At 39.5% G+C, this 17,723-nt stretch overlaps 1 protein-coding gene and 1 long non-coding RNA gene across 4 annotated transcripts in view; one reads left to right on the plus strand and one right to left on the minus strand.

Annotated features, from left to right (window-relative positions):
- The window catches only part of LOC122551644 (uncharacterized), a 59,191-nt gene that overhangs the window by 25,209 nt on the left and 16,259 nt on the right, over nucleotides 1-17,723 (plus strand). The window lies entirely within an intron of this gene.
- Nucleotides 4,549-17,723, minus strand: part of slc38a11 (solute carrier family 38 member 11) — an 85,800-nt gene continuing 72,625 nt past the window's right edge. For all 3 annotated transcript variants that reach the window (XM_043694501.2, XM_087989103.1, XM_087989102.1), the window contains exons 10-12: nucleotides 15,025-15,137; nucleotides 7,696-7,827; nucleotides 4,549-4,839 (exon numbers count right to left, since the gene is read on the minus strand). In XM_043694501.2, the coding sequence (XP_043550436.2) occupies nucleotides 4,549-4,839; nucleotides 7,696-7,827; nucleotides 15,025-15,137 (536 nt within the window). The remainder of the gene's footprint in view (nucleotides 4,840-7,695; nucleotides 7,828-15,024; nucleotides 15,138-17,723) is intronic.

Here is a 17,723-nt window from a genome sequence, read left to right on the forward strand (position 1 = left end):
AAAGGTCCTACATGAAACCAAGGTCCCACTGTATTATAACAATGACCTGAGGTTTAGAAATTTTGTGTATGACTTAGAAGTATGAGGCTATTCTGAAAGTTAAATGAGCTGTTAATAACACTTACATTTGAAACATTTTATGATTACTGGTATTCTGCCAAAAAAACAGCTGCTGTGCATCTAATTCATTCTAACCTTTAATCCTACAGTCTGCATCTGCTCTTCTAAGGTAATTATCGGGTGCAGTTTTCTTGCAGTTGCTCATATTAAAGCACAGAATGTGGGTTGAATTCTCACTCCTGTTTACCTATTATTTTAATTATATTTTGTTCATGTCTACCACGGCATTGCCTTTTATAACTTTATTATTTTCAGTTTTAGACTGTCAAAACAAAGTGCCGTGGGGAGCATTGTGACGTGGTTCATTTGTATCATAGAACATAGAATACAGCGCAGTACAGGACCTTCGGACCTCGATGTTGCGCCGATCCAAGCCCACCTAACCTGCACTAGCCCACTATCCTCCATATGCCTATCCAATGCCCGCTTAAATGCCCATAATGAGGGAGAGTCCATCACTGCTACTGGCAGGGCATTCCATGAACATCCAGAGGGTGGGTGTAGTGGGTAAATCAACAGTTTGTGATATGGAAGTTCAGCACAAAGGTGCTCTAACCATCATTCACCATTCTTATTTATCTTCAACACCAAAATGCCCACCCACAACCCCCAACCCCATTTTCCTGACTTGAGATCCCTCAATTCTCAATGCATTCTACCATAGAATAACAGAACTTGTTGGAGAATTTCAGCAGGTCTGTCGGCATCTGTGGAGAGAAAATAGAGTTAATGTTATGACTCCCAAGTTCTGTGGAAGGGTTGCAAGACTTGAGCTGTTAACTCACTTTTCTTTCCACAGATGCTGCCAGGCCTGCTGGCTTTCTCCAGCAATTTTTGTTTGTTTCAGTTCTCCAGCTTCCTCAGTTCTTTGTCTCATAATGTATTGCTACGCTGTGTCAGTGCTTCCAAATATTATACCCTGGTCATGTCAGTCCTCCAAAATACAACAGCTACCTTCCCATTTCATCACTTAAATCAGCACCTGAACAGATAGATCAATGACTGTGACTTCGATTATTTCTTCATTTACATGGAGTGAAACAAATTAGGTAAACACTGGCATTTGTGATGCTGGAGACCCAAGGAGGAGGCCTGGATGTATCATCCACTTGCAGTTTCTGGTTAAAGATGCTTGTGAATGTTTTAGCATTGAGTTTTCTGCTAATAAGCTGAGATTTCTTAGTACTGAGGATAGGGATATTTACGAAGCCTCTTTCTTCAGTGAGCTTTTATTTGTCCACTCCCGTTTGTGACTGGAAAAGACAGAACTGCAAAGCTTAGGTCTGATCAGTTGTTGTGGGATTGCTTAGCTTTGTCAATGGCATGGTGCTAATGTAGTTTGGAATGCAGGTAGTCCTGTGCTGTAGTTTAACCAGGGTGACACCTAACTTTCACGTATGCCTGGTTCTGCTCCTGGCATGCACTCCTGCACTCGTTATTGAACCAGGGATGGTCGCCCAGCTTAATGATAATGGTAAAGTGAGGAGATATGCCAGGCCATGTGATTACAGATTGTGGTTAAGTACAATTCTGTTGCTGCTAATGGCCCATAGTTCCTCATGGCTCCTGAGTTTGAGTTACTAGATCTGTTTGAAATCTATCCCATTTAGCATAGTAATAGTGCCACACAACATGATGGACAGTATTTTCAAGGTGAAGTTGGTACTTTATGTCCACAAGTACTGTACATGTGTCACTCCTGCCATGGTCAGATTTATGTGCTTAAGGCAGATTGGTGAGGATGAGGTCAAGTAGAGATTTTCCCTTTTGTGGTTCTCTCCTCAATCACTGCAGCCCCAGTCTAGCAGCTATGACCTTTTAGGATTCATCCAGCTTTGTCAGTAATGCTGCAACTGAGCTTACCTTGGTGATGGACATTGTTGTCTGGGTGATGGACTACAATTTGTACCCTTGCCATCCTCAGTGCTGCTTTCAATTGGTGGTCAATGTGGGAGAGTACTGATGCATCCACTGAGAGGGAAGAGGCATGGTAGCTGGTAATGACCAGAAAGTTTCCTTGCCCATGTCTAACTTAATACCATGAGACTTCATGGGGTCCAGAGTCAATATTGAGAACTCCCAAGGCAACTTCTTTTCAACATATAACACTGGAATTATATCTCTGGTAGGTCATTCCTCTTGTTGGAACAATATATATTGGGTGGTAATTTTCCAATTTGTCCTCAAAGTCTATGTTAAAGCTTCCCTTAATTGTCCCTTAATATGATACCACAATACTGCACTGTAACTTACTCTGTTTTAATCTGTGCACTTTGCTTTGTCTTTCTAATGCCACTTTCTGGAAGGAGAAAGTGAGGTCTGCAGATGCTGGAGATCAAAGTTGAAACTTTATTGCTGGAACAGCGCAGCAGGTCAGGCAGCATCCAGGGAACAGGAGATTCGACGTTTCGGGCACAGGCCCTTCTTCAGGAATGCCACTTTCTAGTGAACACCCACCTACCAAATTCGTTTAAAACCTACTTTACAACATGAGTGAGGATACACTCCAGCTCTCTGAAGTACAAATTGCTCATCTAGGTCTTACCTACCACTAGGTAAGTGGGCGTGGGTGGCACGGTGGCACAGTGGTTAGCACTTCTGCCTCACAGTGCCAGAGACCCGGGTTCAATTCCCGCCTCAGGCGACTGACTGTGTGGAGTTTGCACATTCTCCCAGTGTCTGCGTGGGTTTCCTCCGGGTGCTCCGGTTTCCTCCCACAAATAATTACAATCAGCTTATTACTGTACTAGCTTTGAGTTCCTGCTTTTTTTTTCTAAATCGCTAAAACTGATTACAGGACTTTTCTAATTCCGGATCATAACCTCTGATCATTTACCCTACCCCTTTGGCAGCTAGTCAATGATATCCTGGACACAGTTAGAAAAGAGGCAATATACCAAGTGAGTGTCAAGTTAGTACAGACACAATGAAATCTTCTGGCATAATCAACCTTTCACAATGACCTTTCTTTGTAAAGGACATTTGCAAAATCAAAAGCGTAAAATGGCAACATATTGGCCTGACACATTACAATATACTTGTTAAAACATCGACTTTAATCTTTTGGATTTACAACACAAGAATTTTGCTTAAAATTTGCATTTTACTGTTTTTGAATACTCATTAAAATTGCAGTTCAGACACGTAATGGTCATAAGTATATTCTGCCTGGTAAATGTCATGAACAATTATACAATGGAGCCTAAGGTAAATGATAGGATAGAAATTAATATGGATTGCACATGTACAAAGCTCCCATAATATTTTTTAAACTAAGCAACCAGTTGTTAGTCCTCTGCTAGATGTGAGGCTCTTTCTAGTCATTGCAGATGAATGTCTAAACAAATTTTAGGTTTATATGTAATTTGGAAGCCTAATGTCTGAAACCTCCCCCCTTCCAAGGATTAGTCAGCTGTCTTTTTCATGATTCTCCAGTTGCAAAACATAATTAGAATTCTGGAAAACTCAGCAAATCTGGCAGCATCTCAGCAGTGTTAACATTCCAGATCAATTATCTTTCCTTGAGAAATAAAAAATGCTAGTGATAATAGTGAGTGTCAAGTTAGTACAGACACAATGAAATTGCAAAGAGGATCAAAGAGCAAAAGGGAATACTTGTGACAGGACAGAAGTAAATAAAAGCTATAGATGATGCTGCAACACTTTGAAAAAGTTATTATTCCTGAATTCTGTCAATTTGTAAACATTGAGTGAAGTAATGAGGCAGAGTAATAGGAAGCAAGAGAATACTGATCATAATAAAATCATGATTTTACTGCTTCACCATAAAGAGTTTCACAAAAATTCATTGAATTATTCAACACATGACATCAAAGATACACATTCTTATGATGCTTTTTTTATTGGTTAATGCTAACTTGTTAGAAAAGTGTATTACCAGCAAGGCAAAACTTTAAAACTTCAGGAGTTTGCAAGCAGGAATGGTTGATGGTCCTCTTCTTACTGCTGGGACATTAAATTTCATTGAAACAATTCTCCTGCTGCCTGAGCTGAGATCAGGTAGTTCAATGCTAGTCAGGGATCAAATGTTGAGCCTTCTTTTTATGGATCACTCAATTAAGTAAGTCTACACAGTCACTGATGTAGCCAATTAATAGTGAAGTACATTAATTATTTTTATTTATGGATGCATCAAAAGTTGTATCATTTGGTTGTTCAAACATTTACGGATTAGTCCGTGTTCTCTGAGTTCAATTTACTTCACTTACAAAAGGGGAAGCTAGTGTTTACTTGTTTTAAATATTGACAATAAATTAAAGTATTCAACAGTAAATAAATAGGTTGCAAACATTAGCATAAAGTAGAGGACATAATTTTACATTTACTTGAAAAATAACAGCACATTTGTTATAATGCAACAGAAATCAACAGATTATTAATCAACACCACTGTACAGATTCACATATTTTATAATATGTTGGTGGTGAATGCAGGAGATTGACTGGCTGTCTCATTGACAAGGAATGTAATATTGTATATAGTTGAATTTGAAGGCATGCAGTAAAACATTTCTTTTCCATGACTGCATTCTTTTGGAAACGTGACAGCCATTACAAAACCTACAATCATCACCAATATACCAGTGATCAGGATTATACAAGACTGAATACTATCCCAATTATACCATGACTCCTCAGAGAGCTTTAGATAGCATGCTGTTGGAATGATGAAAACCAGTGGAGTAGCAGCTACCACACCCTGTGAAAACAAAATAATATTGAAGGACATTTACAAAGTTGTTTCATTGTTTTGTCAAAGTCCTTGAAACGTGGAGTAAACATGTAATTTACACTTTTCTCTTATTTACATTCCTTTTTCATTATCATTCCCTTTTACTCAACAATTATATTCTTGGAGATTTAAATTCACTTTGGGATGGCAGTACTAAATGGCCAATTGTGAATTGATAGATTATTTTGCATTCCATCTGAATTTGTTTTCCATTGAAATCAGATGGTGAACTGCGAAACAGCAGCTCACTTACCATTCAGTGTTTTGTTCAAGATGACTTTCTACCCCCTTGCCCCCATGTGTTATCCTGTGGGATGGCACAAAAACCAGGAGATCCATGGGCATGGGATCTATTTACATGGACATGGGATCTATTTACATGTACAAACACACATTCTAAATTTGCAGATGATACCAAATTGGTGGGTGTGGAAGGAGAGTCCATACTGGGAATGACTACAACAAATTTTACAAGGACATTAACAAACTTGCAGAATTGACAAATTAAGTTCCATGCAGAAATGTTAGGTAGTACATTTTGCTGGAAGAATGGGAAGGTTACTTATTTCTTGGGAGATTCGAGTCTATTTTGGATTGAGAATAAAAGATTCTTGGAATATATATATATGTTTATCATTAAAAGTTGCACTGCAGGTTAGCAAGGAAAAATGCAAACTGAGCACAAGGTGTTATTTCTACTCTTTTAAACTGAACATAGAGTAAAGCTTTCCTGACACTATCACCAGAACAGGGACAACACAGCGTTAGTTATAGTGTGAAGCTCCCTCTTTAATGTCCCCATCAATCAATGCTCCACCCCAGGACAGGGAAAGCATGAGGACAGATACAGAGTAAAGCTTCCTCTACTCTTCTAAACTGAAGTAAAACTTCCTTGATACTGTCCCCATCAAACACTTCCAGGACAGGGACAGCACAGTGTTAGATATACAGTGAAGCTCTGGTTGCACTGTCCCCATTAGACATTTCCAGGTACAGGTAGAGCATAGGATTAGATAGAGAGTAAAGCTTCTACGCTTTTAAACTGAATAAAGCTCCCTATACTCTTTTAAACTGAAATTAAAGTTTCCATTACTCTTTTTAGGCAGAAAATAAAAATGTAATTAAACATGCTAAGGCACTATATTAAATAACAAATTAATGGTTTAATGGAAAATTTCTTAACTGAAACAGAAACTTCCTAAATTAAGATAACATCATCTGGGGTGATGATGCTCCCCAAACCATGCGGTGCCCACCAGTCCACAAAGACTTTACATCATGCCAGTGAGCACCACATGCTCCCTCTCCAAAGACACTGGAGCACGGATATAACCATGAAAGAGGGGCAGAAGTGTTATTTCTAAGATGATAAGCATTGGTTTCAGTCATCCTCGTAGTTAATTGGAGCAAATTACAGCTCACCCACTGGATATTGGTCAAGCAGTACATCATAGTCATTGGAGGGGTTGGGTGAGGTGGAGTTGGTTGACACTTGTGTGAAAAATAGTAGGTTTTCTGATGCTGTTGCCAAGGGGCAGTATTTAAATGAGAAACAAGAAAGGATCAAAGGAGATGCTTGGGGGCTCAATTTAATTTTGTGGTGCTTGGGGGCTCAATTTAATTTTGTGGGAGAAGAGAAGTCATTGCAGGAGATTCTCTGGCTATGACTGAATAAATAAGAATGGAGTCTGATGCTGGTAGTCCCAGCCACATAGGTAACAAAGGAGAGGCACGTTTCGATGGTTGTGGGGAAGTTGAGAAGCTGAGTTGGATTAAGTTTACCATGGTCATAATCACATAGAATGTCAGCTTGTGACTTAAGTGAGGGCTATTACATTACACTGGTAAAGCTGAATCCTGTTCAAAGGATTTAAACATACTGTTAGAGGAAAGATGGTTGTAAATGAAGTGGCTTAGCTGAAGGTATTGATAGGAAATGCTACAATCTGCATAATCTTGGAGTTCCCTTCTACAAACTATTGAGAGATCTGGTGGCTGATATGGTGTGACAGTAGAGAGGCCAAAACTGTGTGTGAGGAGCCCATAAGTAAAGGATGGGTTGCTGGAAGCGGAAGGAAAGGCCTGATTGGAATGGCAGCTAGAAACCATTGGCTAACTAGTCAGATTGAATAAATGAATTTCTGGCTTGGAGAAGGAAAATGCTGGAAGAGATGTGAGCAAGGAAAGAAATGAACAAAAAAAAAGAAATTGGAATTCTTAAACCTGAGTGCACAGGAAAGGAATTACGTGTGACGTTAGGTTGTATGGACCAGTGGCACAGCTGCTTAGCATAAATGCTGAAAGAGAAAGGACAGGCAGTCCTTATAACTGAGGAACCCTTCTGAGAAGGAAAACTCCAGGTATGAGGCAGAAATGGACAGAAGTCCAGAAGAAGAACTAAAGTGGCAAACAAAGATACGTTCAGTTCACAAAAAGCAATAATTCAAAAAAATTAGTTCAAATTGTATTCAGTTTAATAAAAATCTGAGTTCAGTAACAGCATCCATGAAGCTGCTGGTTTGTCAGAAAAACCTAATTTAAAACTGCAATTCTTTCATACTCCCATGTATATCCAATTCCAGCTGAAAATGTGTTGCTGGAAAAGCGCAGCAGGTCAGGCAGCATCCAAGGAGCAGGAGAATCGACGTTTCGGGCACGTTCCTGAAGAAGGGCTTGTGCCCGAAACGTCGATTCTCCTGTTCCTTGGATGCTGCCTGACCTGCTGCGCTTTTCCAGCAACACATTTTCAGCCATGACATCTATACCCAGAGAATGAATGGCAAAAAATAACGCCCCTCTTATTATAAGAATAATCTTACTCACATTTAATTCCAAAACTATTCCAAGACAATCATAGGCTAATGAAATGCCTGTAGCCGCAGCAACAATGCAGACGGTAACAAAGAAATGAAAAATTGTTGACAATGTTCCCCCGAAAAATAAGTTTCCAATAACCTGTAGATGAAAGAAAATTCTATGATCCCTTGCTAAACAAATGAAAGCATTTGTGTTCCCATTCTTGCAATAATATGTTTTTAAAATGCATTTTCAGGCAGAAAAACATCACGCTACATCAAACTAATGATAAAAATGTTTAAAACTTATCTTCACCTGATTCTCCAGCAGCCAAAATATCTCATTTAATCTTAATAATTAATATTTCAGAATCCTCCAAAACACTTCAATGGTTAAAATGGTTTAAGTTCCACTGCAACTTATAATGAAACTTTAGTGACGTTTCAGCTATGCTAATCATTCTTAACTTATCATTTTCAATCATAAAATTTTATATTATACAAAATTAAAAGCATTATATTTAAGTTCTTTGATTATAGATACACATTCAAAGATGTATAGCCCTATCCTGAATCTGCAGGTCAGAAGAATGACAAGTATACTTTACAACCACAAAATAATTCAAATAATAAGGCTCTGAATATCTGTATCTCCATTATAAATCCACTGTCTGATTGTAAAATTGTAAAAGTTTGCTTTTAGTGAACTGTAGAAATTGTGCAATACTTTGGGTTAAATTCCAATCAGGCACAAAGTCTCTTATGTTTAGCTATCAAAAATGAAGTGAAGGAAGAATTTAATTTCAGTTATTTTATAAGTCCTTTTTAAACAAATATTTTGAATCCCCAAACCTCAACTAAATGGTTAAACTGTGAAACAACGGATCTGATGATGTGTGAAACCACCGCAACTGCATTATTTACATGCAATTGCTAAAACTTTGGATAGATGCTTTGTGTCCCCAAGGGAACTGCTGGTGAAAATTAGGAAGAACACAAATGAGAACCAAGGACTGTGTCCACAAAGACAACTAAAAAAGCAGCAGTAAACTGATCAGTTATTATAACATAAACTGCCACATAAATTATCATACAAAATAAGAGAGAGGGATACATTTATTGCCTGTATAAGCATACTAGACCTTTGACAATTGTTTGTTGTTGTGATTGTGTATTTATTGTACAAAAACAGTCAATTAGATAATTGTGAATCATTTATTAGCAGGAACTGAATATGGAGTGCAAATGTCTACAGAAAATGTAAATCAAGAGTGAGTTTAGAATTTCTGTTGTTACATCCCATGTAAAATGCTGATTTTGTCTCACTCAATCTAAATGTTGTGCATTCATTCTCAAGTTTGGTCTGTTGTATAACGAACATTACATACATCGAAGCAAAGAACGAAAGCAATAAGACTGCTTACTCATGATGCAATCAAATAATTTTCATTCTTTTCGTAAACATGGCACTGAACCATGTTAGTTTTTCTTAATTATTAATTTATGGAATGTGATCATTGATTGCAAGGCCAGTATTTATTGGCCATTAATATCTGTTCCAGAAGGTGCTGATAAGGTTGTTGAACTTTTAAGGTCCACATGATGTAGATACAAGCACATTCCTTTTAGGGAGGGAGTTCCAGGACTTTGAACCAATAACAGTGAAGGAACACTGATTAATTTTAAATCAAAAAGGTATATAGCTTGGACTGGAACTTACAGATAATAGTGTTCCCATGTCGCCTTGCTTTTCTCAGTGGGAGAGGTGCTGGGTTTATAAAGTGCTGTTGAAGAAGCTTTAGCACGTTCTTGCAGTGCATCTTGCAGATGCTATATACTGCTGTCATTGTACACATATTGACACCAATGACATAGCCCGGAAAGGGACTGAGGATCTGAAAAGTGACTACAGAGAGCTGGGTTGGAAGCCAAAGAGCAGGACAAGTAGAATAATGTTCTCAGGTTTGCTGCTGGTGCCACGAGACAATGAGCTGAGGAACAGTCAGCAAGTCAGTGGCTGCACAGCTGGTACAGGAGAGAGGGCTTCAGATACTTAGACCATTGGGATGCCTTCTGGGGAAGGTGGGACCTGTACATGAAGAATGGGTTGCACCTGAACTAGAGGGGCACAAATGTCCTGGTGGGAGATTTGCTCAATTGGTTTGGGAGGGTTTAAACTAGTTTGGCAAGGGTGGGAACCAGAGGTACACTTCTCGGTGTGTTGGTGCGGGGGTGGGGGGGGGGATGGTGGGGAGCTGTAGTTGTACATGAGGCAGTGATAGGATATAGTGAATCTATCGAGAAGGTTTTTCATGTGATGGAACAAAGGGATCAGTTAAAGTGTGTCTGCTTTAACGTAAGGAGTGTCAGAAGTAAGAGTGACGAGCTTAGAGCATGGATCAGTACTTGGGACTATGATGTTGTGGCCACAATGGAGATGTGGGTTTCACAGGGGCAGGAATGGTTGCTAGATATTCAAGGGTTTAGAATATTTTTAAAGAACAGGGAGAAGGGAACAAAAGGAGGGGGTGTAGCATTGCTAATCAGAGAGTGCATTTACCATAGCCATGGAGAGGGAAAGGAGCAGTTACCATGGAAAGATATTTAACTAGGGAAAAGGAAATTATGACACTATCAGACAGGAAGTGCAGATTGGGAGCATCTTTTCCACAGAAAGGGCACGACAGACATGTGGAGACTGTTTAAGGAGCAGTTGTTGTGAGTGATGCACAAATTTGTTCCTCTGAGACAGGCAAGAAGGGATAAGATTAAGGAGCCTTGGATGATGAGAACAGAGAAGCTTCTCGTCAAAAGGAAGAAGGCAGCTTACATATGGTGGAGGAAGAAAGGATCTAGCACAGCTTTAAAGGATTAAGGCTTGCTAGGAAGGAGCTCAAAAATGGACTGAGGAGAGCCAGGAGGGGGCACGAGAAAGGCTTGGCAGGAAGGATTAGCGAGAACCCAAAGGCATTTTACTCCTACGTGAGGAATAAGAGAATGATCAGGGAGAAGGTAGGGCCGATCAGGGATATGTTGGGAACTTGTGTGTGGAGTCTGAGCAGATAGGGGAAGCCCTAAATGAGTTTTCTGCTTTGGTTTTCAATAAGGAAAGGGACCTTGATGTGAATGACAACTTTAAGGAGCAGGGAAACAGGCTTAAACAGATCAAGATTGAGCAAGTTGATGTGCTGGATATTTTGGCAAACATTAAGATTAGTAAGTCCCCAGAGACAGACCAGACTTATCCTAGGTTGCTCCGGGAAGTGAGAAATGATTATGCTAAGTTGCTGGTGAAGATCTTTGCTTCCTCACTCTCCACATGCCGGAGGATTGGAAGGTGAATGTTGTTCCTCTTTTCGAGGGTAATAGGGAAATCCCTGGCAATTACAGACCAGTCAGTCTTACATCTTGTGGTCAGCAAGGTTTTGGAAACAATTCTGAGGGATAGGATTTATGACTATTTGAAAAGCATAGCATGATTATAGGCAGTCAGCATGGCTTTGTGAGGGGCAGGTCATGCCTCGCTAATCTTATTGAGTTCTTTGAGGAGGTGACGAGACAGATTACCGAAGCTCGAGCAGTGTATGTGGTGTGCATGGACTTTAGCAATGCGTTTGATATGCATTCATAAAGCCAGGAGGTAGGGGATACAGGGAGATTTGGCTCTCTGGATTAAGAATTGGTTGGCTAACAGAAGGCAGAGTGTGGTTGTAGATGAAAAGTATTCTGTCTGGAGGCCTGTGGTGAGTGGTGTCTCACAGGGCTCTGTTCTTGAGCATCTGCTGTTTGTAGTTTTTATAAGTGACTTGGTTGAGGGGTGCGTTAGTAACTTTGCCTATGACACAAAGGTTGGAGGTGCCATTGATAGTATCAAGGGCTATTGCATGCTGCAACATGACATTGACAGTATGCAAAGCTGGGCTGAGAAATGGCAGATGGAGTTCAACCTAGATAAATGCGAAATGATGCATTTTTGGAAGATTGAACTTGAATGCTGAATATAGGATTAAAGACAGGATTCTTGGCAGTGTGGAGGAACTTGGTGTTCAAGTGCATAGATTCCTCAAAGTTGCCACCCAAGTGGATAGGGTTGTTAAGAAAGCATATGGTGTTTTGCCTTTCATTAACAGGGGGATCAAGTTTAAGAGCCGTGAAGTTTTGCTGCAACTCTACAAAACCCTGGTGAGACCACACTTGGAATATTGTGTCCAGTTCTGGTTGCCCTATTATAAGAAAGATGCAGAGGCTTTGGGGAGGGAGCAAAGGATGTGTACCAGGATGCTGCCTGGACTGAACAGCTTGTCTTATGAAGAGAGGTTGACTGAGCTTGGCACTTTCTCTCTGGAGAGAAGGAGAAAGTGAGGTGACCTGATCGAGGTGTACAAGGTAATGACAGGCACGGATAGAGTCAATAGCCAGAGACTTTCCCTCAGAGTAGGACTGTCTGCCACAAGGCATCATAGTTTTAAGGTGTTAGGAGGAAGATAAGAGGAGACATCAGAGATAAGTTCTTTATGCAAAGAGCGTTGCCAGCAGTAGTGATGGAAGCAGAGTCATTAGGGACATTTAAGCAACTGCTGGACTTGCATACGGACAACAGTAAATTGAGGGGAGTGTATGTTAGGTTATTTTATTTTAGATTATGATTAATGCTTGACACAACATCATGGGCCGTAGGGCCTGTTCTGTGCTGTACTTTTCTATGTTCTATGTTCTACATTATATGTTTTATGGTCTATGGTAAGGGAGTGAATGTTTACTACAGTGTAAGGGGTGCCAATAATGTGGGCTGTTTTGTTTTTATTGATGTTTGATTTCTTCCAAGTTTTTGGAGCTGCACTCATCCAGACAAGTAGAAAGTATTTCATCAATTTCTGACTTGTGCCTTGAGGATGGTGGACAGATTTTGGAGAGTCGGGAGGTGGGTTTTCCTGCTCTTGCAGTATTTATACGGCTAGTTTAGCTAAAGTTCTGGTCAATAAGGACCTCTTTGAAGTTGTTGATGGAGGATTGAGCAATGGTTATACTGTTAAAGTTGAAAGAGGAATATTTGGATTCTCCCTTATTGGAAATTGTTGTTGGCTGGTACTAGTGTGAGCCAAATACTACTATTCATTTTTTTAGCCCAAGTTTGATTGATGTTGAGGACTTGCTACATGCAAGCACAGATGACATCAGTATCTGTAAAATTGCAATGGTTTTGTGCACTGTGCAATCATCAGAAAACATCACAATTTCTGATTTTATGTTTATGAAAAATCATGGATGAAGCAGCTGAAGATATTTGGACCTGGGAGGTTACCCTGAAGAATTTGTGCAAAAAAGAGACTGTGGATTGCAGGTTCATAGCTCCTTGAAAGTGGAGTTGCAGGTAGATAGTGAAGAAGGCTTTTGGTATGCTTTCCTTTATTGGTCCGACTATTGAGTATAGGAGTTGGGAGGTCATGTTGTGGCTGTACAGGGCATTGTTTAGGCCACTTTTGGAATATCATGTGCAATTCTGGTCTTCCTCCTATCGGAAAGATGTTGTGAAACTTGAAAGGTTTCAGAAAAGATCTATAAGGATGTTGCCAGAATTGGAGAATTTGAGCTATCTGAAGAGGCTGAATAGGCTGGGGCTGTTTTCCCTGGAGCATCAGAGGCTGAGGGGTGACCTTATAGAGCTTTAGAAAATCATGAGGGACATGGATAGGGTAAATAGACAAGGTATTTTTCTGGAGTGGGGGAGTCCAGAACTAGAGGGTATAGGTTCAGGGTGAGAGGGGAAAAATTTAAAAGGGTCCTCCGGGGTAACTTTTTTACGCAGAGGGTGGTGCTTGTATGGAATGAGCTACCAGAGAAAGTGGCAGAGGCTGGTACAATCACAATATTTAAAAGACATCTGGATGGGTATATGATTAGGAAGAGTTTAGAGGGAAATGGGCCAAGTGCTGACAAATAGGACTAGGTGAGGTTAGGATATCTGGTCAGCGTGGACAAGTTGGACTGAAGGGTCTGTTTCTCTGCTGTACATCTCTATGACTCTATGACTTAGAAGTTGGCCTCCAATAATCATAGCCAACTTAATTTGTGCTGAATGTGATTCCAAACAGTGCAAAAGTTTCCTCCAGATTGCTGATTAAAACTCTTTTTCGTGTCAGACTCTACTAATTGCAACTTGATATCAAGTACAGTCATTCTCATTTTCCTTTTTGAGTTTAGCTTTATTTGTCCAAATTTGACAAGGTTGTAATTCGATCTGGAACCATATGACCATGGTGTAACCCAAACAGAACATCAGTGAGCAGAGTTACTAAAGGGAAGCATTGATGTAACGTAGCGGTCACATCACTGGACTGGTAATCAGAGGCCTCGGCTCATGTTCTGAGGACATTGGTTGAAATACCACCATGTCAGCTGGTGAAATTTGAATTCAATCAATCTGGAGAGACAAGCTTCTCTCATGGCAACCAGGTAATAATTATTTATTGTTGTAAAGATTCACCTGGTTGTACGTCTATGGGATGAGCTGCCAGAGGAAGTGGTGGAGGCTGGTACAATTGCAACATTTAAGAGGCATTTGGATGGTTATATGAATAGGAAGGGTTTGAATGTATATGGGCCGGGTGTTGGCAGGTGGGACTAGATTGGGTTGGGATATCTGGTCAGCATGGATGGGTTGGACCAAAGGGTCTATTTCCATGCTGTACATCTCTATGACTCTATGTCCTTTAGGGAAGAAAATCTGCCATCCTCAGTTGGTCAGGCCTACATGTGACTTCAGCTCCACCGTAATGTGGTTAACTCTTAATTACCTCTGAAATGGCAATGTCAATCAGTTCAATCTTAATTTTAAAATATAAGCAGCCAATGTATATCATCAAGCACAGCAGTGAGCAGCGAATGGAACATTCAAGTTAAGAATAGTCAAGTCAAAAGATAAAAACCATACTTGAAGGTTTTGATATTAATGAACAAATGGAGTCAGGTGATGTTGTGATAATGAAAGTATATGGTCTTGTAATTCAAGCAGTTTATGTTAATTGAATTCTAGAGTTTTAGTGTTGCAAAATTATGGATTCACTATAAATATACAAAATGCCATTAACAAAACTAGATGTTTTGAGGACAGCAGAATGACAATTATGTGCAGTTCTACATTGAGTAAAAATATAATTATATTTTGTATTGCAAAGGCTCATACCTATTTTCTACCCTATGACTATAAATCAAAATCTGCTCCTCATTATTATGAGATAATAGAAAACTAGCACATTACAAAGTTAATCTGGAAATGTCTATCTATAGATGGTGCACAGTAAAATTAGAAACATGCCCAATTAACTTGTATAATTATATTTACTGAAAGATAACTTACCTCACGTGTAACAAAGCATTCAATTGGAAATGTCAAAATAATGGTTATTGCATACAGAAACCTTCCAGCAGTAACCCAATCATCATTTCTGCAATAATTTTCAAATAGGTCTCCTAGTAAAAAGACATTGAAAAAACTCAGAGTTAATTTAAATTTCCATTAAACATTTCAAAACATTAACAGCATCAGAATATTCCCTTATGATATGAATGCTTTCACTGTTAAATTATTAATTTCAAAAATTAATTTGTTTCAATGAAAAGAAATAAGATATCTGAGGTGGAAAGACAATGGTAACTGTTCAAACAGCACATGTAAACAGCTACTATTGATGTATGTCTTTAATAATGGGTGACTTTAAATTGCATATATATTGGGAAAACCAAATCAGTAACAATGCTGTGAAACATAGAAAGCATAGAGAATAGCCCCAGGAGTTGCCTTTCAGATCTTTGAGCCTGTTCCACCATTCAATATGTTCGTATCTAATCATGCAACTAAGTAGGCTGCTTAAATAAAAAACGAAAGAACTGCAGATGCCGTAAATCAGACAGAAAAACAGAAATCGCTGGAAAAGCTCAGCAGGACTGGCAGCATCTGTGGAGAGAAATCAGAGTTAACATTTCAGGTCGAGTGACCTTTTCTCAGTTCTGAACTGAAGAAGGGTTACTCGACCAGAAACTTGAATTCTGATTTCTCTCCACAGATGCTGGGAGACCTGCTGAGCTCTTCCGTCATTCTATTTTTGTCTCAGTTGGCTGCTTTCTGTCCATATGTTTGATTCCCTTTATCCCAAGAACTATATCTAACTTCTTCTTGAAAACATCCCATTTTTCAGCCTCAACTGACTTCAGTGGTAGAGAATTACACTGTGGCGGAGTCACCACACTCTGGGTGAAAAATAATTCTCCTCATCTCAGTCCAAAATAGCCTAGCCCCTGTCCTTGCACTGTGACACCTGCATCCTATGGATTGGAAGATAGCTACTTCAACAAAGAGGTAGAAAGAAAACAGGGAATTATAAACTAGTTTGTGTGATATTAATAGTGGGGAAGAAGCCAGAATCCATTATAAAAGACTTAGTAGCACGCCACTTTGAAAACAATAACAGGATCGGACAGAGGCAGCATGGATTTACAAAAGGGAAATCAAGCTTGACAAATCCAATGGAATTCTTCAAAGATTTAACCAGTAGAGTTGTCAGGGGAGCCAGTAGATATGGTTTATTTTAACTTGCAAAAGGCTTTCAACAAAGTTCTGTTTAAGAGATTAAAATTTAAAATGAGATGAATAGACAGACAGGAAATGAAGAGTCAGAATAAACAGATCTTTTTTCCGAGTGGTAGGCAGTCACCTTTGAGGTACAGCAGGGGTTAGTACTGGGATCCCAGCTATTCACAATATATGTTAATGCTTTTGACGAGGAAACTACATGTCATATCTCTGTGCTTGCAGATAAACACAAAGCTGGTTGGCAGGATACCGTGAACCTCTAGTGTGATTGGGACAAGTTAAGTAAGTTGTCAAATACATTGCTGATACAATATGATGTGGATAATGTGAGGTTGTTCACTTTAATAGCAAAAATAGGCAGGCAGATTATGATCAAAATGGCAGTAGATTAGAAAAGAGGAAGGTGCAAAGACACCTAGGTATCCTCATGCAAAAGTCACTGAAAGTAAGCATGCAGGTACAACAGGCAATAAAGAAGGCAAATGGTATTTTGGCCTTCATAGCGAGAATATTCAAGTGAAAAAGCAGGCATGTCTTGCTACAAATGTACAGAGCATTAGTCAGACCACACCTGGAGTACTGTGTGCAGTTTTGGTCTCCTTATCTGAGTAAGGATGTTCTGGCTAATGTGGGAGTACAAAGAAGGCTTACCAGATTGATTAAGAGGACTGACATATGAGAAGAGGTTGAATTAGTTAGGATTATATGTTCTGGAATTCAGAAGAATGAGGGGATCTCACAGACACCTAAAATATTCCAGCCAGATGAAACAGGGTAGATGCAGAAAGGATGTTCCCAATGGTGGCGGAGTCCAGAACTAGGGGCCATCGTCTAAAGATAGGGGTAAATCAATTAGGACTGCGATGAGGAAGATTCTTTTAGCAGTTAAGAATATTAATTTTCCACAGAAAGCAGTCATGGCCAAAGCATTGTATGATTTCAAAAAGGACGTGGATATATCATTTAGGGTAAAGGGATCAAACTAAATGAGGGAATTGCAGGAAAAGACAACTGAATTAGATGTTTAGTCTTGATCATAATGAATGGTAGATCAGGCTTGAAGAGCTGAATTGCTGATACTGGCCCCTATTATCTATCTATGATTTTTAAATAAGATTATGCAACATTTTCCATTTTTTAAAAATAATTCCAGATCAAGTCACTCACTTCTCGGATGACTTACAGATTCACTATGTTATAAAATTTTATTGTTTTGGAATAGAGAAACATTTTGCCAAAACTGGGAAAAGTATCAATGCATCACGGAGCCAGCTCTAACCTGCCAACTTCTGGATTCAACTCAAGCATTTCAGGCTGAATGTATGCGGAGGTGTATTGCCAATTAACATATATTAGAGTCATAGAGATGTACAGCATGGAAACAGACCCTTCAGTCCAACCCGTCCATGCCAACCAGATATCCTAACCAATCTAGTCCCACCTGCCAGCACCTGGCCCATATCCCT

The sequence above is a fragment of the Chiloscyllium plagiosum genome, unplaced genomic scaffold, assembly GCF_037043375.1.
Source record: "Chiloscyllium plagiosum isolate Xiang-an unplaced genomic scaffold, Cpla_swu_hap1 HiC_scaffold_7, whole genome shotgun sequence".
Classification (NCBI taxonomy): Eukaryota; Metazoa; Chordata; class Chondrichthyes; order Orectolobiformes; family Hemiscylliidae; genus Chiloscyllium; species Chiloscyllium plagiosum.